This window comes from Haemorhous mexicanus, chromosome Z (genome assembly GCF_027477595.1).
Source record: "Haemorhous mexicanus isolate bHaeMex1 chromosome Z, bHaeMex1.pri, whole genome shotgun sequence".
Taxonomy (NCBI): domain Eukaryota; kingdom Metazoa; phylum Chordata; class Aves; order Passeriformes; family Fringillidae; genus Haemorhous; species Haemorhous mexicanus.
Genome location: NC_082381.1, coordinates 67039089 through 67066732, shown reverse-complemented (window position 1 = coordinate 67066732; position 27644 = coordinate 67039089). Strand labels below are relative to the sequence as shown.

Below are 27644 nucleotides of genomic sequence, written 5' to 3'. Positions count from 1 at the left end.
TTAACAGTATTAATCAAGTCTTTGAGGGTACATTCATTAATAGCTGATGATTTTTCTTAACTTTTTCTCAGCACATTTCCTGCAGTTTTTTGTGTTTCTGAGGAAACACAAAATCCATAGCAGGGTATTATCTACACTGTACTCTTTTGATCATTGCTTACATGCCTTTATTAGGTGATTCTGTAACCTGTGACCTCAAGACTTGTTGATATTTCACAAGGAATACAGAAACACTCTGTTCCTAACTTTCTCTGGGAATGCCAGTAAATTACAATAGGGAAGTTCTTTGGGAGTACTGCCCTCTGTTGGAATTGCTTTTAGAAAAATGTAGACTTGGCTAATCCAATGAATTAAATTCTCTAAGCAAAAAGTGTATGTAGTGTTAAAAAAAATTTTGATCTCCATCTGTTACCATACAGTGCAGTGCAATACAAAAACTCTTCTAAACTGCATGCTGGAGACTGATCTTTCAAACTGAATTAGTGCCTCACTTCAAAAAGAAACTGCAAGTCAGATGCTTCTTTCTTATGCGGATCAAAAATGTGCTGTTGAAATGGCAGATCTGGAGACTGTTGGTTACGGTTCATGCAGCAGCAAGCAGTGTTCAGTCCCTGTCTTATGCTGTCTTTCTGTACAGTTTATCTGCTCTGTATAAGCATGTAGCTGCAGTTGATCCAAAAACTGTTCTCCAAACCAGAATCAATCTCACCTGACATTATGTATAAATTATGTATCAAGTCTATATGACATCCTGCTCTAGAAGGCAAGGGTAACCCAAATTCTTGTTAATGAATCCCTTGGGGCAGATTAGGGTGAAACGACACTGAATAGTCAGTGTCTGCAAACATATATATGTGTGTGTGTATATATGTGTGTGTGTGTGTGTGTGTGTGTGTGTGTGTGTTGTAGCCATTTTAGTTCTTATTATCTGTAGTAATGTAGCAACATAAAAGTATAAAAATAGCACTTAAAAATGTGTAAGGAAAAGAAAGAGAAAAAAAGGGCAAATATGGAATGATTTATAATCAACACCCCTTGCTGGCTCCAGAAATGAGACTGGGTATAATTTTGATGTCTGTTGCTAGAAGTGAAGGTGTTGGTCCATCAGGGGTGGGGAAAGTCCAAAAAACTCAGAAGATTTCATGAGTTTTATATGCTGAGGTTCACTGTCATTACAGCTGCCTATTGTGCCAGTGCAGTTTAGCTCAATATGGCCCATCAGCAGAGATGAGCCCCTTCAGGCTCCTGTGAGTGTCCCTGATACTGCCCAGGCAGCCCTCTGCACTTGGGTGGGTACTTTGCACATCAACAGATTGCCCCCCAATGTTTGAGACTTTAGCATTCAGTCTCTCTTCCAGTATTACTTATGGATACGTTCTTCTCCCCAGACTTGGAATGGTTGGACAATAGCCCCCCCTTTATCTTATCTCAAGTTCCAGTCACAATCCAAATTCCAGTTAGTAGGTGTATTTGGGGAGGGATGGGCTTTGGTGGTCCTAGATGAACAGCTGCTTCTTTGCAGTTTGCTATGGCAGGCAAAAGCCCTCCAGGGATTTTACCAATGGCCATCCATTAACAATTTCAGTCTCTCACAGTCTAAGATAGTCCTCCTTTTTTCTAGTAATTCTTGTAGAGACAAAAGCATGAAGAGTAGGAGTTCCATTCTTAAGGAAATTGGCTAAGGTTGCTTCTCTTTCTTTGATTTTGGTTGCATTTTTAAAATATTTCCACTTTTTGTTTTTGGCCATCTCTGAGTAAGTATAAGGTTTACTCATCTATCAGTTCAGGTTTTTGTGTTAACCTACATTTGTTTGCTTTCCCTGAGGCCTTTATCTTCCTTCTTACATTTGTTCTCTGCCTTAATAATGCCTAGAGCTGAGATAAAACAGAATACAGATTCAGTGTGGCTGAGTGAAGCATTCTCAATAAATTGAAGTGTTGTGCTTTCTCCTGATACATTCTAGGCTTAATTCAGAAACACTGTATTTGATATTTTGTCAGACAGTTTATTTTTCAGAAGTTTGCTAAATGGGTATATGGTTTTTTACCTCTCAAATACAAAGAGATAATTCCTAGGAAAATGTGATGCCCAATCATGAGCTTAACTTGGAGCTTTCAGCCTTCTCTAATCTGCTCAGAAACGACAAAAAATTTCTCTTAAATGGGGCTCATGAGCACTCCTATACACCTTGCATAGCTTTTTGACATCAAAAGGGATTCATAAGTTTAGAACAGCTCAGTAACAGAAAGAAAAACCCTGAAGTAAGCTACTTCAGACAAATAGAATAGCATGGGCCCTAACATTAATCCTGATACCACAAAGAGGTAAGGATTGAATGATGATATAAATTACGTAAAGTAGCCCAAAGTTCTGTCTTTGTCATGTTAAAAAAGAAAATGATTAAATTTTTTCATGCACACTATCTTCTAAAGTAAATCATCCTATGACACTGGGCAATAGCACAAAGTAATAACACCAGTGCATAATAATAATAGCTGCAGTCCTTGAAGATCATTCATCTTCAGGAAAAGAAGCCTAAGATAAAAAGAGATGAAGGGAAGTGATCAAGCTCCTGGGTACTCATGAAAGAACAGAGAAGTAAACTCTTGAATTCTAGCTTGTTATTTTTCAAAAATTTCCCATAAAATAAGATAAAAATTAGGCTATTGTGTTCTTTCATTCAATGAATGAAATAAGTGTGAGATATCTTATGTAGTTATTAAAATCACCTGACAAATAATGGACCATGATTTTCCTACTGTTAAAAGAAATTTTAAAATGGATATTAAAAAATTGCCTGAGCATACAAAAATAAAAACATCATCATTTTATTGGACTGTTCTCGTGTCACTTAAAGAGAACAACAATCTGTAAAAAGATGTGAAAGTTCAAAAGAAGTATGGAGTGCTGTATAAACCATCTATTCAGATTATATATAGAAAATCTTTGCAGACTCTTTAGAAGTCACCTCCACATTTCCATCAGCTGCATTGATACTTGAATAGCCAAAACTAACTTTTGAACATGCAAATGCAATGTGATGAATTTGTCTGCTGGATTGGAGCCCGTGCCATGGACTTCATATTTGCTGACAAGTCTTGTTAGCAGCCCTGTGACTGCTGTAGAAAACTGTTTGATTTTATATGCCCAAGGAAGAACCTTATCTGGGAATGGAAATATGAAAGAAAGCATGCTAACAAGAAGTTTAATAATGGAGTTCTGATCCAAAAAATTACTGGTAATTCACCTTTTTTATTTGATGTCTATCTCTTGTCATTCTCCTTTTAAGACTGTGTCCCTCCTACTGAACAATTCAAATTTAGCTTTGAATAAATTTTGAATAAATTAGGTTTGATTGATTAAGAAAAAAATTAGGTGTGATTGATTAAGAAAAAAAAGCTAACCAAGTATAATCTTCTCTAAGATTCTGTAATTAGCATGTGGTTAGATAGCATCTTTGTTATTCTTGTTTACAATGAAAATAGATGACCACTATTTTGCATGGCATTAGGGGATACCAACGGAAAAAAATACAAGTATTTTATTTCAGACAATATATGTTGGGAATTTTTTCTCAGATGTATGTTTTAGTCTCTAGAATATCCATTTCAGCCATCATAAGTGCTTTATTATTTTTGAAACGGTATGTGTTGTCAGCCTTAGGCTATCAGAGCATTTCTTAGAAGAAGACTTGTGAAACCCAGCACATATTTCAATCTCCCTTTGAGTCCATGATTCCTAATAACGATAATCCACCTAGCACTTACAAAGATTCAACTCTTGGCTGATAATTACACTTTACAAGAAAGATGATCTCTTTTCAGACGGGGCAGCTGTATCAGGTTATGTTCCTTGAATCAAAATGTGAATTAATTTGCCTTTTTTTTGATTTATGGTGGATTGAAGTATTTTTGATCTTCTTTAATTTGCCTTCTTTTTTTTTTTAAGAGATTTACATTTAGGACACAAGACTGTTTTGCTAATGTTCTTTTTTTCTTTCTGGGAATTCACTTTCACTGAATGTGTCATATACAAGATAATAATTTGGAAAAAAAAAAAAAAACAACAAACCAACAACTAAGCTACTCTGACTCTGTGAAAATAATTTTTCACAGAAGTGTTCTCTCATCCCCATCTTATTTCTAGAAAATCCTAAGAAAAGTGTTAAGATACATTTATCTACAAGTTATAAAACACATGCTTTGTGGAGCCATGTGACAAGATGTTTACATAATTAAAGCTTGCAGAATTAAATACATACTGTAATTCCAAAACTCTGCAGGAGAATAAGAAGATGACTGTATTTAGATCCTCAGGACTGAAGGATGATATCTGTACAGTGTTTGTATTGCAAGTGTTTCATAAACTGGCCAGGTGACTGGAAAAAGTATTTGCTAATTAGATTGTAGGGAAAGGGATGTGCTTCGAATTTAGTATTACCTTATCAATTGCAAATAATAATGCATGGCTGAAGGTCAAATCATCAATTCGGGTAAACTTGTTATATTTTCAAAGATTCCTACTACAGTTTCATTGCTTTCTTCACAAAAATCAAGCAGATGATAGGTTATTCCTATTTCATCTTCTGTGAAAAACATTTTGGTATTTCCATGGCTTAAGGCCTCAACTGCCCAAAGACAGAAATGTGTCCTTTTTCAGCAAAACCTTCAGTTTTCTCTGTTGAAAAAAGTAATAAATTGCTGGTAGAGCAACACACTCACCCCCAGGTTATTACTTTATCTATGGGTAAATCATGGGAAACTGCAATAATTAATTTCCTGACAGAAGTGATTTATATGAATAATATCATTGTGTGCTTTTTGTTCCTTCAGAATCACCTTTAAAAATCAATTTTTCCTTTTTTTCTGTATTTTCACAATTCTTAACAACAAAAATCTTCCCAGAATTTTTTATTCTTAAAAGCTATACTGGAATAATTTTTTATGATTAGCTTGTTGCATGCTGTTGTGCTTCTTAGTACTGTCTACCATTAAGAACTGAGACATTTTCTCTACCTAAATTATGTGAAACTGTATGCAGTTTTCCACAGTTTTACTGACCCATGAAACAGTGTTTCTCTTCTCCTCATGTAAAGCAAAGGGCTCTTTTTTTATTTTGTGGGAAGTTCATCTTCAATTATTGATAGAACAGTTCTGTCACAGTCATAGTTACGATTCTTTTAGGGATGTAACTTAATCAGTTAAAAATACGTAATTAATACTTCAGTTCAGCACTCTGAATAGCACTTCAGTTAGCACTCTGTGTGACTTCAGAGCACTCTTATGTTTTCTGCACTGTAGCTTGGGCTAGTAAATCTTGGATATTGCATCTACAGTAAATAAAGAGGAGAAAAATACATTATAGAAACAGCAAGTTAGTTGTGTCAGGCAGAGAAAATAGGGTACAGCCACGCCGAATATATGATGCTAATATGGGTAAAAAACTGTTTGGATGGCCAGGCCCAAAGAGTGGTGGTGAGTGGAGTTCCATCCAGCTGCTGTTCAGTCACCAGTGCTGTTCCCCAGGGCTCAGTACTGGGGCCAGTCCTGTTTAATATCTTCACCAGTGATCTTATGGGTGCACCCCCAGTCAGTTCACAGGTGACACCAAGCTGGGTGGGAGCGCTGATCTGCTGGAGGGCAGGAAGGCTCTGCAGAGGGATCTGGACAGGCTGGATCATGGCTGAGGCCAATGGAATGAGATTCAACAAGGCCCAGTGCTGGTCCTGTCCCTGAGTCACAACAACCCCAGGCAGCTCCACAGGCTGGGGCAGAGTGGCTGGAAAGGAGCTGGGGGTGCTGGTGACAGCGGCTGAACATGAGCCAGGGTGTGCCCAGGTGGCCAAGAAGGCCAATGGCATCCTGGCCTGGATCAGCCATGGTGTGGCCAGCAGGAGCAGGGCAGGGATTGTCCCCCTGCACTGGGCACTGGTGAGGCCACACCTGGAATCCTGCGTCCAGCTCTGGGCCCCTCAGGTCAGGAAGCTCATTTTGGTGCTGGAATGAGTCCAGAGAAGAGCAAACGAGCTGTTGAAGGGTCTGGAGCACAAGCCCTGTGAGGGGCAACTGAGGAAGCTGGGGATGTTTAGCCTGGAGAAAAGGAGACTCAGAGGGGACTTAATCATTCTCTACAACTGCCTGAAAAGAGGCTGTAGGTGGGGGTTGGTCTCTTCACCCGAGTAACAAGCAAGAGAACCAGAGGAAATGGCCTTGAGTTGTGCCATTTTAGTTAGAAGGAAAAAATTCTTCACAGAAATGGCTGCTAAGGATTGGAACAGGCTGTGCAGGGAAGTGTAGTCATTATCCTTGGAGGTATTTGAGAGACATGTAAATGTTATACTGGGAGATGGCTTAGTGGTGGAGTTGGCAGTGCTGGGTTTACTGTTGGTCTCAATGATCTTAAAGGTCTTCTCCAACCTGAATTATTCTACAGTTGTGCAACAAATTCTGTGTTCTAGATGGATTCCGTGTTCTAATCTGTCTTGTTTTGCCTTTCTGTAGAAGTTGGAATAATTTCTGTATGTAGGTAAGAAGGAATTGCATGATCTGTTGGTACTGAACTGTAATATTCATCTCAAGAAAATGGATTGAAAAAATTAATCCATCTGGAGCAAATACAGCACAGAATCATTTAGTCAATAATTTTTTGGGGCAGGTCACTACTCAAAATATTTGTGCCATTCCACTTCTTTTCTTCTGTCTACCTGAAGTCTTCACTTGCAAAGTAATTTTCTGTGGTCAGGATTTTCTTGAGAGTCTTTTCAGTTTTCTGAAGCTTTGGGCTGTCACTGTCTGAAGCTCACACCAAGGCTGTTACTCGTTATTGTGTTATGATGTGCCTGAAGCCTCACTCCTCCAGTCTTCCCAGCAGCCCAGTGTGCTTGCCCTCTGCTGCAATGAAAACCTCTTCCAGGAATCCTCCTGCATTTATTGGTTGTTGAACCTAGACTAAAATGTCCAGAAAACTCTAAAATGGCCACTGCTTGGAGAGTCTAGGGTCTACCAGAAGAAGTTGCCTTGCTGTCCTACTTCAGCTGATGTATTTCACACTGAAGTAGGCAGTTGAGTATAATGCCATCCACATGCTAGAAGAGTTTGCACACTAAACAGTCACTAAAATGCCTTTTCAGATTATTTTTCTTATATGTAATCCTCACCTGGATGATAAATGCAAGATAAAGAAACAGAGGCTAAGAACAGTAACTTTTTTTCTTTTTTAGTCTCAGATACAAAGCTGGAGTTATTGACATTTTCAGATATGCAAGTCAGTGCAGTCTTATGGTAGAATAATAGCAGGGCTTTGTTTAGCCAGTCACTGTTCAAATACTGTTCTTTCAGTCTGAATTTTGTACTCAAAATGAGGTGTAATCACGGGTACATTGCTTGATACTGCTGTGCAAGGGCTTGAAGGATTGATTGAGCTTTGCTTTTAAACCTGAAACACTGAATGAGGAGGTGTCCCTGCTACTAGCCTGTGGGAGGGTCAGGCTAAAGCACTTTAACTTATTTTTATGTCCCCTTCTGTGCATAATGCATTAACAGTTACTTGTAATGATTTTTGGATCACTGGTCATAAGAAAATTAAGTGCAATTTGAGACAAGAAACAGGACAAGTAAATGCTATGTAGATTTTTGCCTAGAGCTTTATCTTTTGTTCCTTCTGTTTTCAATTGCATATTCTTTATATCACATCACTTTCCAGCCCATCTTACTCTGCAGATCTTTTTGAAAGGGTCACAGTATGTTTTTCTTCTTTATAGGTACATTCAAGAAGATTAAGACCTGAAAATATTTGACATCTTTTCAGATGTCTGTAGAAATGGGCATTTAAATAAGACTGATTAAAGTAACTCAGTTTTTTAATTGAGTTTGTTCTTTTTCTTCCCAGCTTACTGAGTTTTCAATCAACAGTAAACAAAACAGTTGAACATTATTTTCTTGCATAATCAGTAAGAGATGGATGTTTGCCCAGAGAAAAGCTGGGCTAGAGTAAGACATCACAGCCCTTTTAGTGCTGGCAATTAATTGTCCTTCTGAGGGCAGTTGCCTCTGTTGGTAAGAAGGTTTGTGGGAGCATGGCCTGTTCTGCTTAAGAATAATCATCTGTGTTTGCTTAAGCAATTTCAATAAGTGTGTTGAGTTAGTGTGGACCAGAGTGTACTTGGGAGTATTCACACGAGCTGTGCACCTGGCAGGGCTGCTGCAGGAGGTGTGTTTAACCAGCAGTAATAGATGCAAGTTAGGACAGTGACATTCCATCCAACGGTTCGTTTCATCAGCCCATTGGATTCCAAGCTTGCACCAATACATACATCCTCTCTATGTGTACCAGCCAAGAGGAAACCATATGGAGAACAGTGGGAGTCCAGGTGCTTCCTCAGTCACAGGACGAGAGACCTCTGCAGGCATGCTTCAGGGCATGAGGTTCTAGGGCAGAGGTAGTTTGGGGACTGGGCTGACTTTGTCTCTCCAGATGAGGTTTTGTGTAAGTGAGCATTCTGTGCTTTTGCTTGCTGTGGGCCAGTGGGTCTTGCTGAGTGCAACAGCTTTTAAAGAGAGATTGTCTTCTTGGAAGTTACTATTCTTACTATTCAACATCTCAGCAGGAGAGCTTGGAAATGTTTGAAAAGTTAAATATCAGAAGAACTGAAGGTGAAAGGGGTGAATGAGTTTGACAGTTCCAGCAAAACTTAGGAAGGAGCTAGAGCTCTTCATAAACCTGCAATGTCAGAACTGTTGCAGTTCTGCTTGATAGTGGAGGATTTTTGTCTGGGCAAGACCCTGAGCAAGCAAGTGTGACCTCAAAATTTGCCCTGTTTTGACCAGGAGGACTTGACCAGATGTCCACCAGTCCCTTTCTAGTCTGAATTGCTCTGTGCCTTTCTGATTCTTGCTCCCTCTATATGCTAGGTCAGACACTGTGCAGATACAGGTTTGTCCTCATTGACATGTTCCAATTCTTGTTTGTGTAATTGTAGTGGTGAACACTGTAACAGTATTATAAAAATCTAAATACAGATAGACGTGTAATTGAGAATATCATCTAAGACTTCAGTTGTAATGCTCAGTGGCATATAAGAAAAAGAAGCAATTTTTTTTTTTTAAGAAAGTTCTTTGGGGTAGACAGGGCATGTTGCCTTTACCAAGCTATCTCCTACTCCCTCATCCCCTTTAGCCCTACCAAGAAACCTCATGTGCAGGAATGTCTAACCAACAGCTTTCCAGCACAAGAGCCTAGATTCATCATGGCTATTGCAGAGGAGAGGTTTGTGGTCTGTGATTCAGACAGGAGAAGTTATTTTAATTTCCTTGTGTTTCATCTTGTCTTCCCTTGGACTTGATTCAGTAATGTACCTTTTGGGCCTACAAATAGTTCAGTTCAGAGTCTGAAATGACTGGTATCACTGTGGCTTTATTAGCTAGGGGACATTGGTGCTGGAAAGCAGCAACCTTGATTCCCTGAGATATTATTTTACCTAAGAAATAAAATTCTCTTGGAAAATGTCTGCCCTCTGCCTAATGGCTGCCTCTCCAAGAATTGAGTGTTAAAGGGGTTTTTTGCAGAATTAACTAGCACTTTGTTCAAAGGAGTTTCGTGGCCAGATTTGTAGGTATGTGATGCAGCTCTGTTGAAAACTATATATTAGGATTGACAAGCTCATAACTTCTGGAGAGGAATTCATTATTAGGTTTTAGTTATTAAACAAAAATGTTTTAGTGCACACATGCCGGACATGTGGTGTGAAAGTTCTCTAATATTCTGACCTGTAATGTGAGAGGTACATAAACAGAGACTTTTCTGCATTGGCTCTAGCTGCATGGATTTTGTTTCCTTGATGCAGCAGCTTTTTTTTAAAACTGTTTATCTGTGAGTGGCAGAACATTAGCATCCTTTTGATTATAAAATAAAAGTGCATACCACTGCCAAGTATCTTAACGTAATCAAGGGCAGATGGAGCATGCTTGCTGTCTGCTAATAAAAAGAGAACTGAGCAAATCCAAATTGTGACATTAGCTGTTGCCTTTGTGACTGAGAGATGAGCTCCATTACTAGGGAAAGTTAGAAGCAGGCAGCTGTACTTTGGTGGCTGAGTGTCTGGTGTTGCACTGTTGATGCCAAGTGATGCTGTGAAATGTTAATTGGCTTTCTAGGAAGTGTGTGAACATTGTGACTTAGTAAGGTGGTAGAACATTAAGAAGTGTCAGATGGAGAGGTTAGTTAGACAGACAGATCTGTGTTTAGTCATCAAGGCATTACTGTGTTTGAAGTGGTAATTCAGAACTTTGTTAAAACTTTCAATAATTAGTATAAGTTTTAATTAGTGTTCTTCTCAGCCTATAACAAATGAATTTTTTTGTTTCCAGGAATTCATAGCAACAACTTACATAACAATATATAATGGAATATTATGCTAACTTTATAGGAAAATCTTCACCATTTTAATCAATAGAAGTCATCCAGAAGTTAGGGTGTATTTCAAAGGCAGCTATTGATGCAAAGTAATAGTACCTTGAATATATTGAAATTAATTCTGTATTAATTCTGTGTTTCTTCTACGTATTTCAACAGGTGACTGAGCTGGAGTGTGTGAGCAGTCAAGCCAATGCAGTCCACACTCATAAAACAGAATTAAACCAGACAATACAGGAATTAGAGTCTACACTGAAGAAAAAAGAAGAGGTATCTGCTAACATTTGGTTTTGGCTTTTCTATTACATCATTTCTAAAACCTTTCAATATTAAGCTTGTGATGGCTAGATACTGAATTATTTACTATTGATGTTACAAAGTACATTCTTTTTCAACTTCTTCGAAATTGTTAGTATGTTTCATTTTTGTAATTACATCAGCCCAATATAGAGCTGCGTATGTGGATAGCAACAAAAAAAGTATCATGTTTTCCTGTTTGCTTTTACCAAACATTCCTGTTTGCAAAAGTAAGTCGCAAGTGGTTTCCACAGGGCAATCATCACACTGATGCAGTCCAGATTCCCTAAGAAAGGAACCTGTTGTAGGCATGCTTTCTATTTTTCTGGAGAATAGGATTTGAAACAAGTAATAGATCAATGCCTTTGTCCAGTCTTTTTTCAGGCTCTGTTAATAGAGCTGACCTTTATGGTCCATAAAATCAATCCCATAAGATCAATTTCCTTAAACACATGCCAAACCTCCAGTCTGAAGCTTCATATTTACTGTGCCATGTGCCTTGGCCTGGACCAGCAACAAGTAAATAAAAGGAATTGGCTAACACCTGCATTGGCATATGTCCTAGAGGAAAGCATATCTGTGCCACAGAAAGATCAAGAATCACGCCTTTATGGGTGGGAAAAGGAGATGGAAGCAGCTGCACAGGAAGAATTATTTGTCCTGTGTAAGAGACTGTGGGCACTGGCATGTGTACTTGGAGGGGCAGTGTGTCTTGCCAAGCCTTCCCTCAGTGCTGCAAGGTGTTTCCAAGGAGGATGCAGGAGAGGCACAGTCATTACCGAATATCCTCTCAAAATGGAATGAAGCCTTTTCCAAACTCCTTCCTACTTAATAGATTAGGCTCAGCTTGGTAACATTTCCCATTTTGTTGCCCATTTGGTTTTGAATTATGCTGAGATGTTGGCTGCAAAGCAGTCTTGCCAAAATGAGTTCTGGGAGGTGAATATGCTGTCTGGACAAGAATACTTACTAGTTTTAAGTTTGATACCTATTAGTTTTGTTCACTGATTCTATTCTTGTCTCTGGAAGTGAACTAAGAACAGGTTTCTCTTCTGTTCATTATTTCATCTATATTTCTTATTTTATACCTTTTGATTTTCTAATTGCTAAATAAAGATGCCATTTCTTTTAGATTCTCTTTTTACAGAAGTCAATCAAAACAGGCAGTTTTTTTTGATGTTCAGCCCTGCTGCTGGTGACATAATAAGCAGTTGACATTTGAAAATTAGATTTTTTTCTTGAAATAATGGAGAAGAGTAGATTCTAATAGAATTTAAAGTATAAATTTGTTTTTAATTACATTTTAAAAATTAATGAGGTAATTAATGTTTAAATTTGTTTTCTTAATTTTTTGGGCAAAAATTATTTCATGCCTCTTCAGGGGGAAATGAAAACTTGGACTTTTACAAAAGAAGATGCTTTTGTCGATTGTTGTTTATTCACAATGGAGTTGCTGTTTTGGGACTGTGATTCAGTAGATTGAGAGCAGGGCTTACACATCATGTTCTCTGATGGGCAGTAGCCAACTGCCAGTTTTGGTATTGTTGCGATGACTTTCTTGGAAGAAGAAGCAGGAGCCAGATTACCAGCACCAAGACCAAGCCAGGTAACACACTGCTAGCAAGGTTGTTTCTTCTCCCTTAGGAAATAGAAGGATTGAAACAAGAAATTGAAAATGCCAGAGAGCTCCAGGCACAGAGGGATTCTCTGACCCAGAAGTTACAGGTGAGCTGTAGTGCATCATCTTAACTTAGAGAAAAGAGAAAAATTATCAGCAAGTGAGCAGTTCACATGTGCAACTTGTGCTCTATTCACTGAATGGGCCAGATGAATGTGTAAGTTAGACTGCCCTGAAAGTGCAGTCTAACTTACACAGTGCATCTAAGGGTTGGGATGACCCTTAGGAATTTGTATCAAAATTTCTACCTGCTCTAAATTGCTATTTTTATCTGAGGAAACACATCCACATTGCTGTTACAAGTGCACAGAGTACTCTCAGGTTAGCAAACAGGCTTCCCTGATCCTTGTCCTGGACAGTTCTGGTCTCATTCTCACAGCAGTGTCTTCCCATAGTTTTTGCATGCCACTGAAACAGTCTGTCTGTGTATCATCAGCCCAGGATGAGTTTGTATTCAGTTTTTAAATATGCCATGAGAGAGTAAGGGTTAAAGTGTCTTGTGCAGTACAGACTTTAAAACGATACTCTCTACGTTTTCTTGGAATTATTTAGAAACATTGTGTTTTTATTGTTTTTTAGCAGTTGTTTCTTACTGTGTGTAGTGCCAGAGACCTGAGGCTGTTGGAATTCATGTTCTCTCATTATATCCTTTATTATATATGCTTCATCTGAGCTCTTTCCTGTCTATCACTGCACTGACCAGCCTGCATAGCCACATTCCTTGTCACACCTGCCTCTGGAATGACCAAAAGCTTATGTGGATTAAACTCTGGGTTCAGCCTTCTGAGTTTTGAAAGAACTGGAAACTCAGGCATTAAACAGCTCCAACCCTAAAGTGCTGAAAGGGAATTGTCTTAGTTCTGTGGCCTAGCATGCTGAAAGCAAGCCCCATCAGATCACAGCCATAACTTAAAAATCATTAGGCCGGTATTCTTTGAAATGTGTGACATGAATTGGAACCTCCACGAATCAAACGTTAACCTACAGAATAAAATACTAAAGATCAAAATTAGTTCATTCATTTTTCCCATTCTTACATCAGCTTTGTATGTAATGACATACAAACTATGTTATTACTTTGAACAGTGTTTAAAGAGCGTTTTGAGTACACCTGACCTTGCCTGTTCCAAAAATTGTTGCTGGCTTTAGGCTAAATATACAAGTTTTCATCTGAAAAGGCATTTCTGTGAGAGACTAAAAAGAGACATTTTAGTGAGAGTTGGAAATTGTTCTAGCAATAGCAAATGCAGTAATTTCATTGTAAGATCATATGAAAAGTAGCGGTGAGCCAGAATTATCCTTAGTAAGCAGAATTATGAGACTAGTAAGAGATGAAAGATTAGAAAATGGTATATTTTTATTAAAATTTTACCTTACAAAATCAGTAGTTCCATTTTGGTATGTTTATGTGTAACTGATTGAGGGCAGAAGGACTTAGGGGTGATGGTAGATGAAAAATTCAACACTAACCAGCAGTGTGTGCTCACAGCCCAGAGAGCCACACGTGTCCTGGGCTGCATCCAGAGCAGTGTGGGCAGCAGGGCAGGGAGGGGATTCTGCCCCTCTGCTCTGCTGAGACCCCAGCTGGAGTGCTGCATCAGCTCTGGGGTCCCAGCACAGGAAGGACATGGACCTGCTGAGGGAGTCCAGAGGAGGCCATGAAGCTGATAAGAGGGATGGAACACCCCTCCCATGAAGAGAGGCTGAGAACATTTGAGCTGTTTGGCCTGCAGAAGAGAAGGTTGCATGGAGAGGTTACTGTCAGTGACCTTACAATATCTGACAGTGGCCTACAGGGGAGCCAGGGAGGGACTCTTCATCAGGAACTGCAGTGACAGGACAAGGAGTAATGTCTTCAAGCTGAAAGAATGTAGGTTCAGATTAGATACTAGGGTGAAATTCTACTTGGTGACGGTGGTGAAGCACTGCTTCAGGTTACCCAAAAAAGTTAGGGATGCCCCATCCCTGGAAATGTCCAAGGCTAGGTTGGATGGCGCTTTAAGCAACCTTATCTAGAAGAGAGGGTTCCTGCCCATGGCAAAGGGTTGAAAGCCTTTGTTGGGCTGTTTTAAGGGCCTTTCTAGCCTAATTCTTTTTATTATTCTGTGATTGTTTAATCACCAAATGGATATATTTTGTATATATGTCCATGTGTCAGATTGTAAGTGATCTGTTTCTGGAAATGACTCTATATGGTTTTATTCAAGTAAAGTTAAAGGATCACTTAGGATCTGAGTTAAAAGGTGCCTTTATTAAGCTTAAACTTAATTTCTGCCCTGATCCTGCCCAGAAAAAAGATCTTGAGTCTGTGCTTTGCTGTAATTGTCCTGCTTTGGTGTTCTGGTGTTCTCTGAGGCACTTCACCCTACATCTGTCCCATTGTTTGCTGTAGTTTCACACTGTCCATATATGTTCACTTACCTGACTTACCATTTATTTTCAGGGTGATTCTCTCCGGGGTTTGTATCTGTTACTCTCACTCTTTGTTCTTGTGCTTTATTTTTCCCTCTTGTGCTTTGCAAATGGATTATGTAACTTTAAAATATTTTGGTAAAAATCCTCTATGAAAAATGCTATGCAAAGAAATTAGTATTTTAAGGTGCATTGCATTTCTGACAGATGCATATCAGGAATTGATTAGATATCAAACATTGGAAAACTCTAGTGAAGAACAAAATGTTATCATGAAGGTTAAGTATTGGGGTCCTAATTCCATTTGTAATGTAGAGAAGTCATATCAGTGAGTCATGATCAGCATGACTGTCACAGTAGGTCAGAATATCTTTATTAATATGGCTGATTCCTAAATGTAGCTATTGTGTATGGTTTGAATATTTTATTCCAACCCTTGCACTGAATTTTGCAAAAGATTGTTACAGTGTGAACAACAAACAAAACTAGTAATGATTTATTTATTCTGTAAGAGAAAATAATATGAGAAATGATTACATCTGATGAAAGAAGAGCTTGAAAAAACCAAAGGAAAAAATCCAAGTGCAAAATACATTCTGAAAAGGGCCTGAATGTATCAAAGAGGCAATTTATTGTTGGATGAGATCAGCTGCCAGTAAAGGGAAATGGCACAGTTAGGGGAATAGATTACATTGCATGTAATCCATCTCTTCCAATCAAGAAGCAAGTTTTGAGGTTGATTGATTTGAAACAGGAAACTGCACATGAGCTGGACATGAACTTACAATGCAATAACATTGCAGAAAGCATTAATACTAATTTAGGGTAAATATGCATAAGGGTCAAATGTAAATTTAAGTGGCATTTTCCAGAAATTAATAGCAACTTCTTCTGACATACTTTATTAAAAATGTGTGAGAAGGGCCTGAAATATGTTCTTCAGTGCTAGATACAGGCCAACAGAATGCTCTAGTCAAGCCCAGATATCAAAATGTAAAGCCATATAAGTATCTATAGATTGGTCCCGAAGTGGTCTATTTCATCACTGGATTGCCTGCTTGCAGGAATTAATTATCATTGAGGTAGGAGCTGTGGCAAGATGTCTTCCTAGAGCACACAAATTTGGTGACTAGGAGAGGAGCATTGACAGGATGGGCAAATACTGAAAAACAGCAATCAGTTTTCTGTGAGCTGAAGGACTGTGTCACTCTGGCAAAGCTGAGAGGACCTTGGATTTCACTTTTATGTCCTATACTGTAATCTCTTGTCCCTCAGAGGGTCTTGGACATGTGCAATCACTACACCAGGTAGTACTTGTAAGTGCTTGGCTTGGAAGGCAGGAGTAGACCCAATGAAGAAGTCTTTAAATGGTATGACTGACTGGGTTATAACCAGTTGTCTTCATTTGTAGCAGCAGTGGGGTAGTTATTCACTATATAAGCATGCATTTATTTCTATAATTTTTACAAGTGCACTATCCAGTTAGCTTCTTTTAGTGCTTTGGCACTAAATTATTCAGTGCTAAACAAATTAATTCATCTCTTGAGCCTGGCAGTAAGGGGTAATTCCTGCTCTCAGGTGTGCTGGCTGTTCAAGACTGGTGCCCAAAACTCCATAGTTTTTTACTTGCTCATTTGCAAACAAGAAGTAAGGGAGGCCTTCAGTTTGGCTGGGAAGTAACCCTTGGTTCCACAAGCCACAGCTATGAGGCAGTGAATGTCCTGCAGCACTGCTGGGGGGCCCAGAACTCTGCACTGCTGCCGAGGCTGGGAGCTGAAGCTGAGCACTGGCCATGTCACCCCATCCCTCCTTTGGCCAGGGATGCAGCACCCAATCAATTCTGCTGTCCGTCCCTCGCAAGTGGATACCTTTCTCAGGCTTTGACACAGGGCTGCCATTACATACCTGTTACTCTTGAACGACCCAATATATTTTCTGTATAGGTCAGGTTGTTTTCTATGGGTAGCTGAGATCTCTGAGGGAGACAGAAGAATCACACCAAAACCAGTGAGGGAGTTGAAGGGTAGAAAGAGGAGTTGCTCATGCTGCAATCATTGACTGCTGCCAGATCTCCCTTCTTATTTGTAAAACTAGTTATAGTAAAATCTCAGAGCAGGCCTGCTAAAGCTTTGTGACACAAAACCACTGTAAAGGGAGGAGGTGTTGAATAACATGTTACTGTACATAATATGAATTCACTATGCACTTTTCCAGAGATGGGTGTACTAAACACACTGTCTCTGTGCTGCCTTTGAAAGTGATTTTTGTAACTGAAGTTACAAAACTTTGCATGAATTTATTAGGCGTGCAATGAATGGAACAAAAAACAATATGCTATTCTAGACCCAGGTGACTGATTCATTTGTGATTTGATTGAAGAGAGCGCACCTGTCTTGCACAGGGCAGAGCAGTTGGCACCATCGCCCATCAGGTGCAAGCTGGAGCTGTGAGGAGTCCCAGGGGCGAATGCCAAGGGCTTCTCCTTGTGGATGAGAATGGAGCTTGCTCAGGGTCAGACCCCCTGGGCTGCATCCAACATGCCCAGGATGTGTGCTTCATCTTTCCCCCGCTGCGTGGGAAGGGCACAGCACGTCCGTGCAGCAGTGGTGGCTCTGCCACTGTCCCTGCTCCGCAGGTGGGTGCTGTGTGGCGAGGCACCATGAGCAGCTTGCACCTCCTGGTTTACATTTGTTACAGTCACCTTGACCTCTGCCTGGGCCCAGTCATGTTCCTGTCTTAATTTTCAGAGTGCAAAGCCCATATACAGGATGGGAATAAGGTGGTGCTCCTCTGTCTCTAAAGCAGTGTTCTGGATGGGTTTTTGCATGAGGACTTTTGATGGAGAACCATGTCTTTGAGCGAATCATATAGTCTAAATCAGGGCATACTTGAATGTAAGTAAACTCTGAGAAGGTGTTTTCATTAGGCAGCACATTTCTGAATGATAGAAGTGATAACATACCTGAATAAGTGTATCATTTGTCCACTGACTAAAGTTTGTTCCTCTCCAAAAGTTTCAGTCCTTCAGATAATTATGGAAAGATGGAGGAAGCGACAGTACATATGCAATTGTAGCAACAATTCACGTTCTGGTTTTGACATACTGAAAACTGTAAAGGGCTACAAATTATTTTAAAAAGCAGTTGAAAAAAATAGCCCATGAGTACCAAGAGGACATTAGACTGCTTTGTGTTTGCAGACAACACATTAACATGTTGTGTGTTTTCTCTGAAGGAAGTAGAAATTCGCAACAAAGACCTGGAAGGACAGCTGTCTGATCTAGAGCAACGTCTGGAGAAAAGTCAGAATGAGCAAGAAGCTTTTCGCAATAACTTGAAGACACTTTTAGAAATTCTTGATGGAAAAATATTTGAACTAACAGAATTACGAGATAACCTGGCCAAGCTAATAGAGTGCAGTTAAAGAAAATGGGATTTCAGTGCCAATCAGCTTAAAGATGCACTGTCTCTCTTCATAGGACTGTGTTGGGCTCTGCATCAAAGTTGCACAAAATTAGAAAATGCTCCTCTGAGAGGGATTGTTTTAAATTTGACTTGTAATTCAGTGTAAAATTTAGAACTTAGCTTGTAGCCAGTTTAATAAAAAAATAACTAAGAAAAAAACTTGAATTACAAATTACCTCCTTTTACATTATTGGCCACAGATAACTTGAAAAACATTAACAATAATTGAATGCAATCCTTTTCTAATTATCAGTGATGGAAGAATTAGCAGTGTCCCATTTTATGACAGATACAATATAGGTTATTGGCTGTTTTATTTAAGATATTTAAATACTGTGTTTTGTGCAAGAACTTTGTGATGACAGCCCTGTATTTTGTTCTTAATAATTTCTCAGGATATGTTGCACTGTGGAGAAGCAGTGCCGGAACAAATTTATCTTGCCAGGAAGGAGAGAGAGTTGCATCTTTAATTGAAACAAATTTACTATAATTGCTTGTATAAACTTCTTCCTTTTTGGTTTTTTGGGGCTGGTTGGCTGGTTGGTTTTTTGGTTTTTTTTTATAGCTATACATATATACTGGAAGATACCGTATTTCTTTATGGAGCTTACTTTGGTGTTCTACAATATTGTCCAATGTAAGGTTTAGTTTTTCATATGAATTCCATGTACTTACAGTGAGATAGTATCTTCCACTTAACTAAATTTTAAAGCCAACCAGTGATAGAAGGTGAGTCCTACAGGAAAAATAAAAAGCCCAAACTGCCCTGAGAATTTTAAATGTAAACTTATCATTTTAAATTTGACCTGCACACATAACAAGGAATGGCCAGTTTTTTGTTTTCTGGCCTTGATACTTATATTGAATGTTCAATTTGCTGTTAATCTGTTCTGCAAGAGACTTTTTCAGAATGTGACATGAAACAGAGGTTCTGTGAATAATGGCTTAGGGGGTGCACTGTTCTGTTACAGATTCATTAAGAGCACAGAGGTACTGCAAGGGATTGTTCGTACACTGAGCGTGTCTAGCCAAAAAGGCTAGAAGTTTTTTGTTGAAATTTTGTTGTCATAGCAAATTGAACTGAAGACATGTTTACTCTTTTATGGATCTTCATATCACATCTTTATCCAAACTACACCAGGCAATATTCTGAACTGTTAACTAAGTGTTTAAAAACAAGACATTTAATTGAATTATCCTTAGTGAGCAGGTTTTAAAGTTGTTTTGATGTAATTTTAACAGACTTTTGGCAAACGCATATTTCTTTATATAGTAGATTTATTTAAAAAAACCCAACTCTTTGAAAGGTAAGCCAATTGTCATGTGTCTTGCATCACAGTGCATTCTTGCCATAAATTGCTTGTAATGCTGAAGAGGGCTTTTTTAAAATATATGAATGAATGTCAGACCTCAGAGTTGAAAGATGCACGAACCTTTGTTTGCTCCCCAAATTAATTTGAATGTTAAACATGAAATCTAGCTGCTTATTCAATTTGTAGAACACAGTTTTCTTCACTTAGATTCTGATATTCAAAACTAGAAAAGATAAGTTTGTTTTCATGTATGTACTGTGTGTATGTACCATATAATACACGCAGGTTGTCATTTATATTGGAAAGACATGCTTTATTTCTAAAATACCTTTTTCTTTTCCCTTAACTGGTAATTTATCAGGTCTCCCCTGACTAGTCAGGGAAGTGGCTTAGGTTAAATGCTAAAACTGTCTTGTATTATATGGTATGTAATATACACAATGTTTACGCTTTCTCCATATTTTTTAGGGTATTTTCTCACATTTATTAAAGTGGGGGGGGGAGCTTGTTTCATTGTGCTACTGGTTGAAAACTTTGTGGTGAGCTACATGTTAATCATTCAGGGGATTTTAGACAGTAGTGTGTATATCTTCATCAGGTCCATATGAGCAGATACAGCCAGTTTTTAATTTTCCTGGGGATATTTGGGCCTGATTCTCCTGTCACTTGTGCTGCTGTAAACCAGATGTGTCCTTGATGTGATGTCAGCAACATTCCGTTGGCATAACATCCGTGGAAGTGCATGGAGAATTTGGCCTGTTAATGCTCAGTGGACATAATAAGGATGAAGAAAGAATAAAAAAACATAATGATGGAATAAATGTAATATTATTTTTAATGATATTATTATTGACATTTTTAAAGATATGATGTCATATGTGTGGGAAAAATAGTGGACAGAAATATTTCCACTTAAATTTTGTGAATATGTGTGGTACATGAGCATTTCTATGTATAAGTACACACACATATGTATATACAGAACATGGAAAAATTTAGATGTGCACATTTTTAATATTTTCCTATTGAAATTAAATTTAAAATTGGAAATTGATATTTGAGAATTTTTTTTTCTCATAGAATAGATAAGCTTCATTTTTGTTTTTTTAAATAATACAATTACTGAGGGCTGCACCTTTGAATTCCCAAATAGTTGCCAAACGTAAATATGGGATGAGGTGGACATACGTGCACATATGAATAAAATCCTATGTCTAAGACTATTTTTAATGCTTATGTACAGTAGGCAAGTGTTTAGAAATTGTGATTGAAAGTTCATACTTAGGTGGCTATACCTACTGTAGCCTCTTCACTTCTGTTTAAACGTAAAGGTTTTGCCATTTGAAATATTATTGTCCCAGAGACAAGTACTGTACATTGTATCTATCTTTAATGAAACTATGAGAATATGTATACGAGAAAACAGTGTTCAGTACTATAGCCTGAAAAACATGACCGTGAACTTGCACTGGAGGGGAGAGCAGTTACTTTGTGTATAAATTTACATGGCAACTACAGTCTTGGGGGGAAAAAAAAAAGCCAACAAAAGAATTACCATAAACCTCACAGAAATTCAGAAATAGAACCCAAAAAAAAAAAAAAAAAAAAAAAAAAAAAAGAGAGAGAGAGAAAAGAAATTAAACCTACAGTTCTTTCTTTTGAAATACACTTGCTATTCTCTGGAGAATGTATTACTCTTTTTTTTTTTCCTTAAATCTTTTTCAAGTATGTGCAAGTGATAGCAGCAGCTACCTTAATCTTTCAGGTGCTACTGGATTTTGCATTAGTGTGTTATGTTGTGAAATCCTGACTTTGACATAAAAAATTTTTGTAAGTATATCTCCGTCTGGATAGCTAGTTTTTGGAGTGTATTGTTCATAATCCATATGCCTCAATGATCCAGAAATTGCATTTTTCTATGTGGACAAAGTAAAACATGTGAATTAAACTGTCCATTATAGATGACTGGAAGTTCCTTTTCCTGGCCAGTATATCCAGGAAAGAGGAGAACAAAAGGAACTGATAATGCAGAAATGTGGTTATAACATCTCTAAGAAAATACATTTTCAGGTAAAATAGAAATAAATAAATAAATAAATAAAGGGCTAAACCAATTGTTACACAAATAAGTATCATTTAACGCTATCGGTGGCATTTCCAAGATAATTCCTTTAAAGCAAACCCTAGAATTAACAATGCATCAATTAAAGATTAATGTTTTGGGATATGTCTTTTCAGTTGTCAGTTGTGAAAGGTTTCTGATTTCTGCTCATTTTTCTAGCAGTTGGGGATTAACTTCAGGTTTGCCTTCAATAAGAGGCTAAACCTCATTTCATTCTGTCATCTTATATATTCTGTACTGAAGTGGCTGGTGAACAGCACTCTGTGAACACTGCATTCAAAAGTCAAAATCAAAGCCATTTTTCAGAAATACTGCATGGAGAGAGGAATGGAAAACTGTTGTGGACCTTAATTCTCTGCAGAGCTGCAGATATCAGTAAAAGCACTTGGTTAGTTGAAAAAACCTTAAGGCCAAAGATAGATCTAATTAGAGATTAGATCCGGATGTCAGAAGAGAATTAAAAAATACCATCAAGAAACTCCATCCCAATGTGCATAGTTTAGTCTCAGCAACTGAACCTGCCAGTTAAGTGCACACCTATACACTGGGGTTTCTTTTTCAGAAAATGGACCTGACTCTGCTAAGCAATGTTCAAACTGTCCTGTTTACATTTTCTTAGTAATGCTGCATTTGTGCACTACCTCTGAACAGTGCTAAGCAGAGACCATATCATGGAATAACACACATTATTTGAAATCTACGGTTTTGCTTAGCAGCCTTAGTTCCTTGTTTTACTCCACTTACTTCATACAAGATGGATGAATTTTCCCTGTTTTGTTAAATGCTTTGAAAGAAATGAGCAGAGTTTTCTGTTAGATCCCAGAGTCAGTTCAGCTCATGTCCACTCTTCTGGCCACGCCTAGCCAGAAAGCAGGTGTGAGTCTAAATGTCACAATACCTCTAGATACTATAGACAAAAGTGGGTTTTCTCACAATAAGGGGTCTCATAGCTTGCCCGCCACAACCTCTCAGGGACCTGCAGTGGCCAGTTCTGCTTCTGCACTGCTGGCAGCTCATCATAGGACCAAAGAAACAGGATATACCTACTTTCCCCCTTATTGCCGGGTCTTGCATAAGCAGAGCTCAGATGCAACGATAATTCCTTAGTATTTTCAGATAAAGGCATTGGAAGGAAAGTAACTGTCAAAGGTGTTGTAAATTCGGGGTGGGTGAGGGAAGCACAGATTTCAAAAAGATTCCCTAGTGTGGAACCCTTGTGTAGCTGTAAAATAGGCGAGAATGATTTGCATAGGGAATGACAAACCACCTGAAAGGATCTCACTTCCCTTAGGTGCTCACATCATGCTGACATTGAGCACACCTGGCTTGCCCCGAAAGTCCACTCTTGATTGCTAGAGGCTTCCCAAGGTCAGGACTGAGGGTGTGTTTCATGAACCCAGCTGAAGTCCTGACAGTCTGCAAACCCCTTGTCCAGTCTGTCTTTTACCTTCACGACTCTAGAGGTTTGATACCAGTATTAGCCATCAGTGCTCCCTGTTTTCTGCTGCCATCAGTTCCTATGATGTTTGTTCCTATGATGTTAATGGAATTCTGAGCTGAGTTTGGCGTTTTTTCTTTCTTTTAACTTGGAAGTTGTTTCCAACCTTGTTCCCTGCTTTGGGAATTCTCATCTGCTCTCATCCAAGCCTCATCTTACTGCATGGATCCAGCAGTGTGTCAGGTGCTTTTGCTTCCATTAGATTGAGAATAGCAACATAGACATTTTCTTGGAAGAGAACTTGCATTTCTGTGACTGTGGTAATTCTTGAAGAAGAAGGATTTTTTCCCAGTAGATCAAGAAGGAGGGCAGAACTAAGGACCTTCACAAACAATACCATGCATCCAGGTGCTAAGGGGAGAGGAGGAGCTACACTTGACAAGGTATGTGTAAATATAATCTGTGTGTATGGATTTCCTCCTGTTGGATTAAATATAGTCATGCAGATACTTACAGAGAGGGAACAAGGCCTTTGAAATTCTCTGAGTCTGGCTTGTATTTTGTTAAATGTTCAGTGGAATTGTCTCTAAACAAAACAAAAGAAATTTGAAACAAAATGACCTTGTACTTGACTGCAGGAGAAGGATCATTGCCCTTACTTATGGATGGAAATTTTAACATTAAATCTACTTCTTTCTTCACATCTGAATATATATGGTTATTTTTATAATTCCAGCAGTTTTGTTTCTCAGGAATCTGCAGCAATGAGAACCAGAAATCTATCAGTCTAAGGTACAGCTCTCTTTGACTTTCACTTAGTGAGAGGAGCCAGGGTAGAAGTATGTAGCTGAGTGCCTCAAGTAGTATTTCATGCAAGCATCCTGCATCGAGTCCCTGCTGCACAGCCTCACAGCTACACCCTGCCAACTGCACTTGCTGTCTGTCCCAGAAGCCACCCAGGAGGGCTTGCTGTCCTTTGTTCACAAGCTGCTGCTTCAAAACTGTAGCTCTGTACCAGTCTGGAGCCCTTTTGCTCCAGAGCATTTTGCACATTCAGAGTTTTGCTTGCAGGGGGAGAAAGGGGAAATTTCATTCTGTATATCTTAAAGAAGCAGAGTATTATGTAGATTTGCTATGAGCTGCTTTTCCCCACCTCTTTGAAAAGAAATTATGAAAGCTTTATTTGAGGTGGTTATTGTTACCATTTGAACCTACCAGTCAAAACTTTCATTATCCTCTATTTCTTGCATTTTTCCTTTTGTTCTATGTTCTTTTCTCTTACATAACATGGAACAACCAAACATGTTTATAGTCAATATAAATCCTAAACTGCTTATGGAATGAGAAACATAAATATTCAGTGTCAAGCTCACCCAGCAGGGACATGAGTAACCCAAAAAAGCCCAAAACCCACCCACACAAGAGATACCTGTGTGAATGAGGTGCTGACCGTTGTGCATGATCATCTCAGCCTCAGTGAGGAAGCATTGGGGATCTTCTAAACAAGCATTACTGAGGCACACTGCTAGAAAGTACCTTGAATCAGAGCTGTCATAAAGACAGCAATGCAAGTTTTTTCAGAAGACATGAGTTTTCATGCTCTTCACCAATGACGACAACTGTATTGCACAAATAGAAAATACCTATAAGGCACATGTAACTCCTCAAGTCAAAATGCAAAAATGTGTTAGGATTGGCAGCAAAAGTTCCCATCAAGCTTGAGGATTTCTGTCATCAGCTAGGATAGGTGACAGGTCTTTTGCAAATGAATTATAACTACATTGGAAATCTCCATGAGAGAACAAGTACAAAGATGAGAACAGTTCTCGTTACCTGAGTCAGGCTGAGAAATCCAGCTATGGGACATAGTCTTGAGTAACAGGTTGGGCAGGTGGCAAACAGTGCTGTCATTTCAGAGGGGTTTAAAGGAATTTTGACACTTGGGCCAAATTGCAGTGCTGAAGCTGTGACAAGGACATAGGTATCTAAAATCCAGAAGGCAATAAGGCCTCACAGAGCACAGGACTGGTCACCCCTGTGATGGAGCAAGCAACTGCACTGGAACTGCTGATGTGCCCAAACATGGAATCATCTCTCTGAACCTGGCAATGAGGATGGTTCACTTATGGGATAAGAACAAACAGGTTCACCAGCCTTGAGGCCAGTTTTACAGCTCAGCAATAGCTGTTGGGTGGCTGTGGAATTTGCCATAACATTTCAAGTCTCTCTTTTGAGGGGCTGCACTAGAAGAGGGGGCCACTACTTGAGGCAGTTGTAAGGTGACCTCCACGGCTCCCACAAGCACAGTGCTGGGTCTTACATGGCATAAATGCTGGCATGCAGCTACTTGGAAAATAGTTAGCTGGTGACAGTGGTGTGTCAAGGAATCAGGCCTTCATCAGCTGGAAGGTCTTGACAGATTTAAGTGAAGAAATTCTAATTTATAGTATTTCAGGGTAAGCTTTTTTTTTTAAACTGAAACTTCACAGCTTGCTATTGCAATGACACATTTATTGATGAGTTAATAGAAGACACTGTAGTGTCCTCTTGGGGAACAGCTAGGCTCCTTCCACTGGGAAGGAAGCAGAAGCAAAAGTTTGCATTCAGTTAGGCAAGCTGGTACTACTGATAGTACCAAGCACTTCTTTATCCAGGAGCATCCCTGCAACCTTGAGATCCACCGAGGACTGCAGCAAATTCATTCACCTGGGCCTCAAAAGGCAGGGATTCTGTAGTTATCTCAGGCAGCTAATGGCTGGGAGCAGAACCCAGGTTTATCCCAGATGGCTGACAGCGACAAATACTGTCTGAGACACAAAGTTTCTGTTCAAAGTTTCTCACTGCAAAGAGAGATTAAAAGCTGAATACTTGAAGGGTTGGGGTTTTCTGCAAAATGGGACATAGCACTAACTTGGAAATGTAACTGCTTTTGAGTATTTAAATATAATGCGTGTTATTTTGTACACCAGCTAAGCAAAGCATGCCCTGGTAGGCACTGTGTGGCTCATGTTTTCCCTGAATACATAGCCCAAGTAGACTTTTTTTTCTTCTTTTTTTTTTTTTTTCTTTAAAGAGTGACAAACTTGATCTCCTAAACAGAGATTTGCTTTAACTAATAGAACCTTTGACTGAGGACAATTTCTGCACTCCTCTGATCTTTTCCCAGAATGGCTGAATAAGAGTAGGCACCCTCTAAGTATCACTTGGGGTTTTTTTGCCCATCTCCCAGCCACAAGCACTGACGGAATGGCCCATGAATGGTCAGACCTCACAAAAACCAACAGCCTGACTCCCTGAGCACAGTTTGACTTAGAGCTGACAGACAGAGCAAGGTATGGGTGTGTCAGGGACACATAAAACACTGCTGTAAAGTGGGGGAAATAAATTTCCTACTACAGTGGTGCTGGGCAGGAGAACAAACCTTATGTTTCAACTTACTCTGCGATTAAGAGAAGACTTTTCAGCAGCAGAAATCTTTAGGAAACCATGACAAAAATATATGTACACCATCATCAGAAGTATAGGATATGTGCTTTTTCTTTATTTTTTGATACTATAAACATTATTTTATAATGCCAATTTAAGACTTTTTTTTTTAACATGTAATTGGAAACCAAGAGCAGGGTGCAGTGGTTTCTGTCAAATCGTTTTCACAGGATTTTATCTATTCCAACAGTCATTTTACTCACAGCCAAGTAAAATGGGGGGGGGGGGATGGCCATCCTTTTATGGTGCTTCGAAAGAAGTTGATTCATAAATGTCTGTTACTGGTGTTTAAATTGTGCTTTTAACATGCATGGCAGTTTGAGCATGCACTGATGATTTTGTATGCTAAGAACACAGTTACACTCTTACTGAAATTGAATGGGATTAAAATAAAGTACTGAGGAAGAAAAAGTATAGTTAATATAAGTGCTTTGTATGAATTGCATGATTCTTAAATCTTCCTTATTCCTGACTTTTAAACAGTAATGTACAGAGGGAATGTGATGCTAATTAGAAAAGTTGTTAAGATGAAAGAATGAAGTAAACAGTGACTTATGTTTGAAAGACTGTGAATGTGCTTAGTCTTATGTAAGCTATGTGGGTTATAGTGAGACGTCTCAGAGAAGTCAAGAAGGCTGCTGCATTCCATGATGAGGGGAGTGACAAGAAAGCAATACAGATGATTTGCCTGTGGCACAAGTATCTCCAACAAACATCCCACAAACAGCACAAAACTACAATAGGAAAAAGGGGTAAGACAGCAGATACAGTGTGAATGTGAATATAACTTTTGTTTTTGTTTAGGTTCTTTTTCCCCCCAAGTTTTGGTTGATTAATGATAAGCAAACCCCAGCAACAACACAGGCAGCAGCTTTAACAGCAGAGAGTAATCTGTGCCTGTTTTTATCCACCAGCGCTTCCTGTGGAGGCAACAGTTCAAGGGAGATGTGCTGTTCTTGAGCTGATGAAAATCTGGACAGTGAGAATGACTGTGGTAAAGATCTGCATAAAGTTTAGAGAAAG

General features: G+C 38.9%; 1 protein-coding gene across 1 annotated transcript in view; it reads left to right on the top strand.

The window, feature by feature from the left end:
* The window catches only part of HOMER1 (homer scaffold protein 1), an 87886-nt gene extending 66472 nt beyond the window's left edge, over positions 1–21414 (top strand). The window contains exons 7-9 of the mRNA XM_059836668.1: positions 10571–10681; positions 12353–12433; positions 18033–21414. Of these exons, the coding sequence (XP_059692651.1) occupies positions 10571–10681; positions 12353–12433; positions 18033–18221 (381 nt within the window). The 3' untranslated portion in view covers positions 18222–21414. The remainder of the gene's footprint in view (positions 1–10570; positions 10682–12352; positions 12434–18032) is intronic.
* Positions 21415–27644: the final 6230 nt, after the last annotated feature.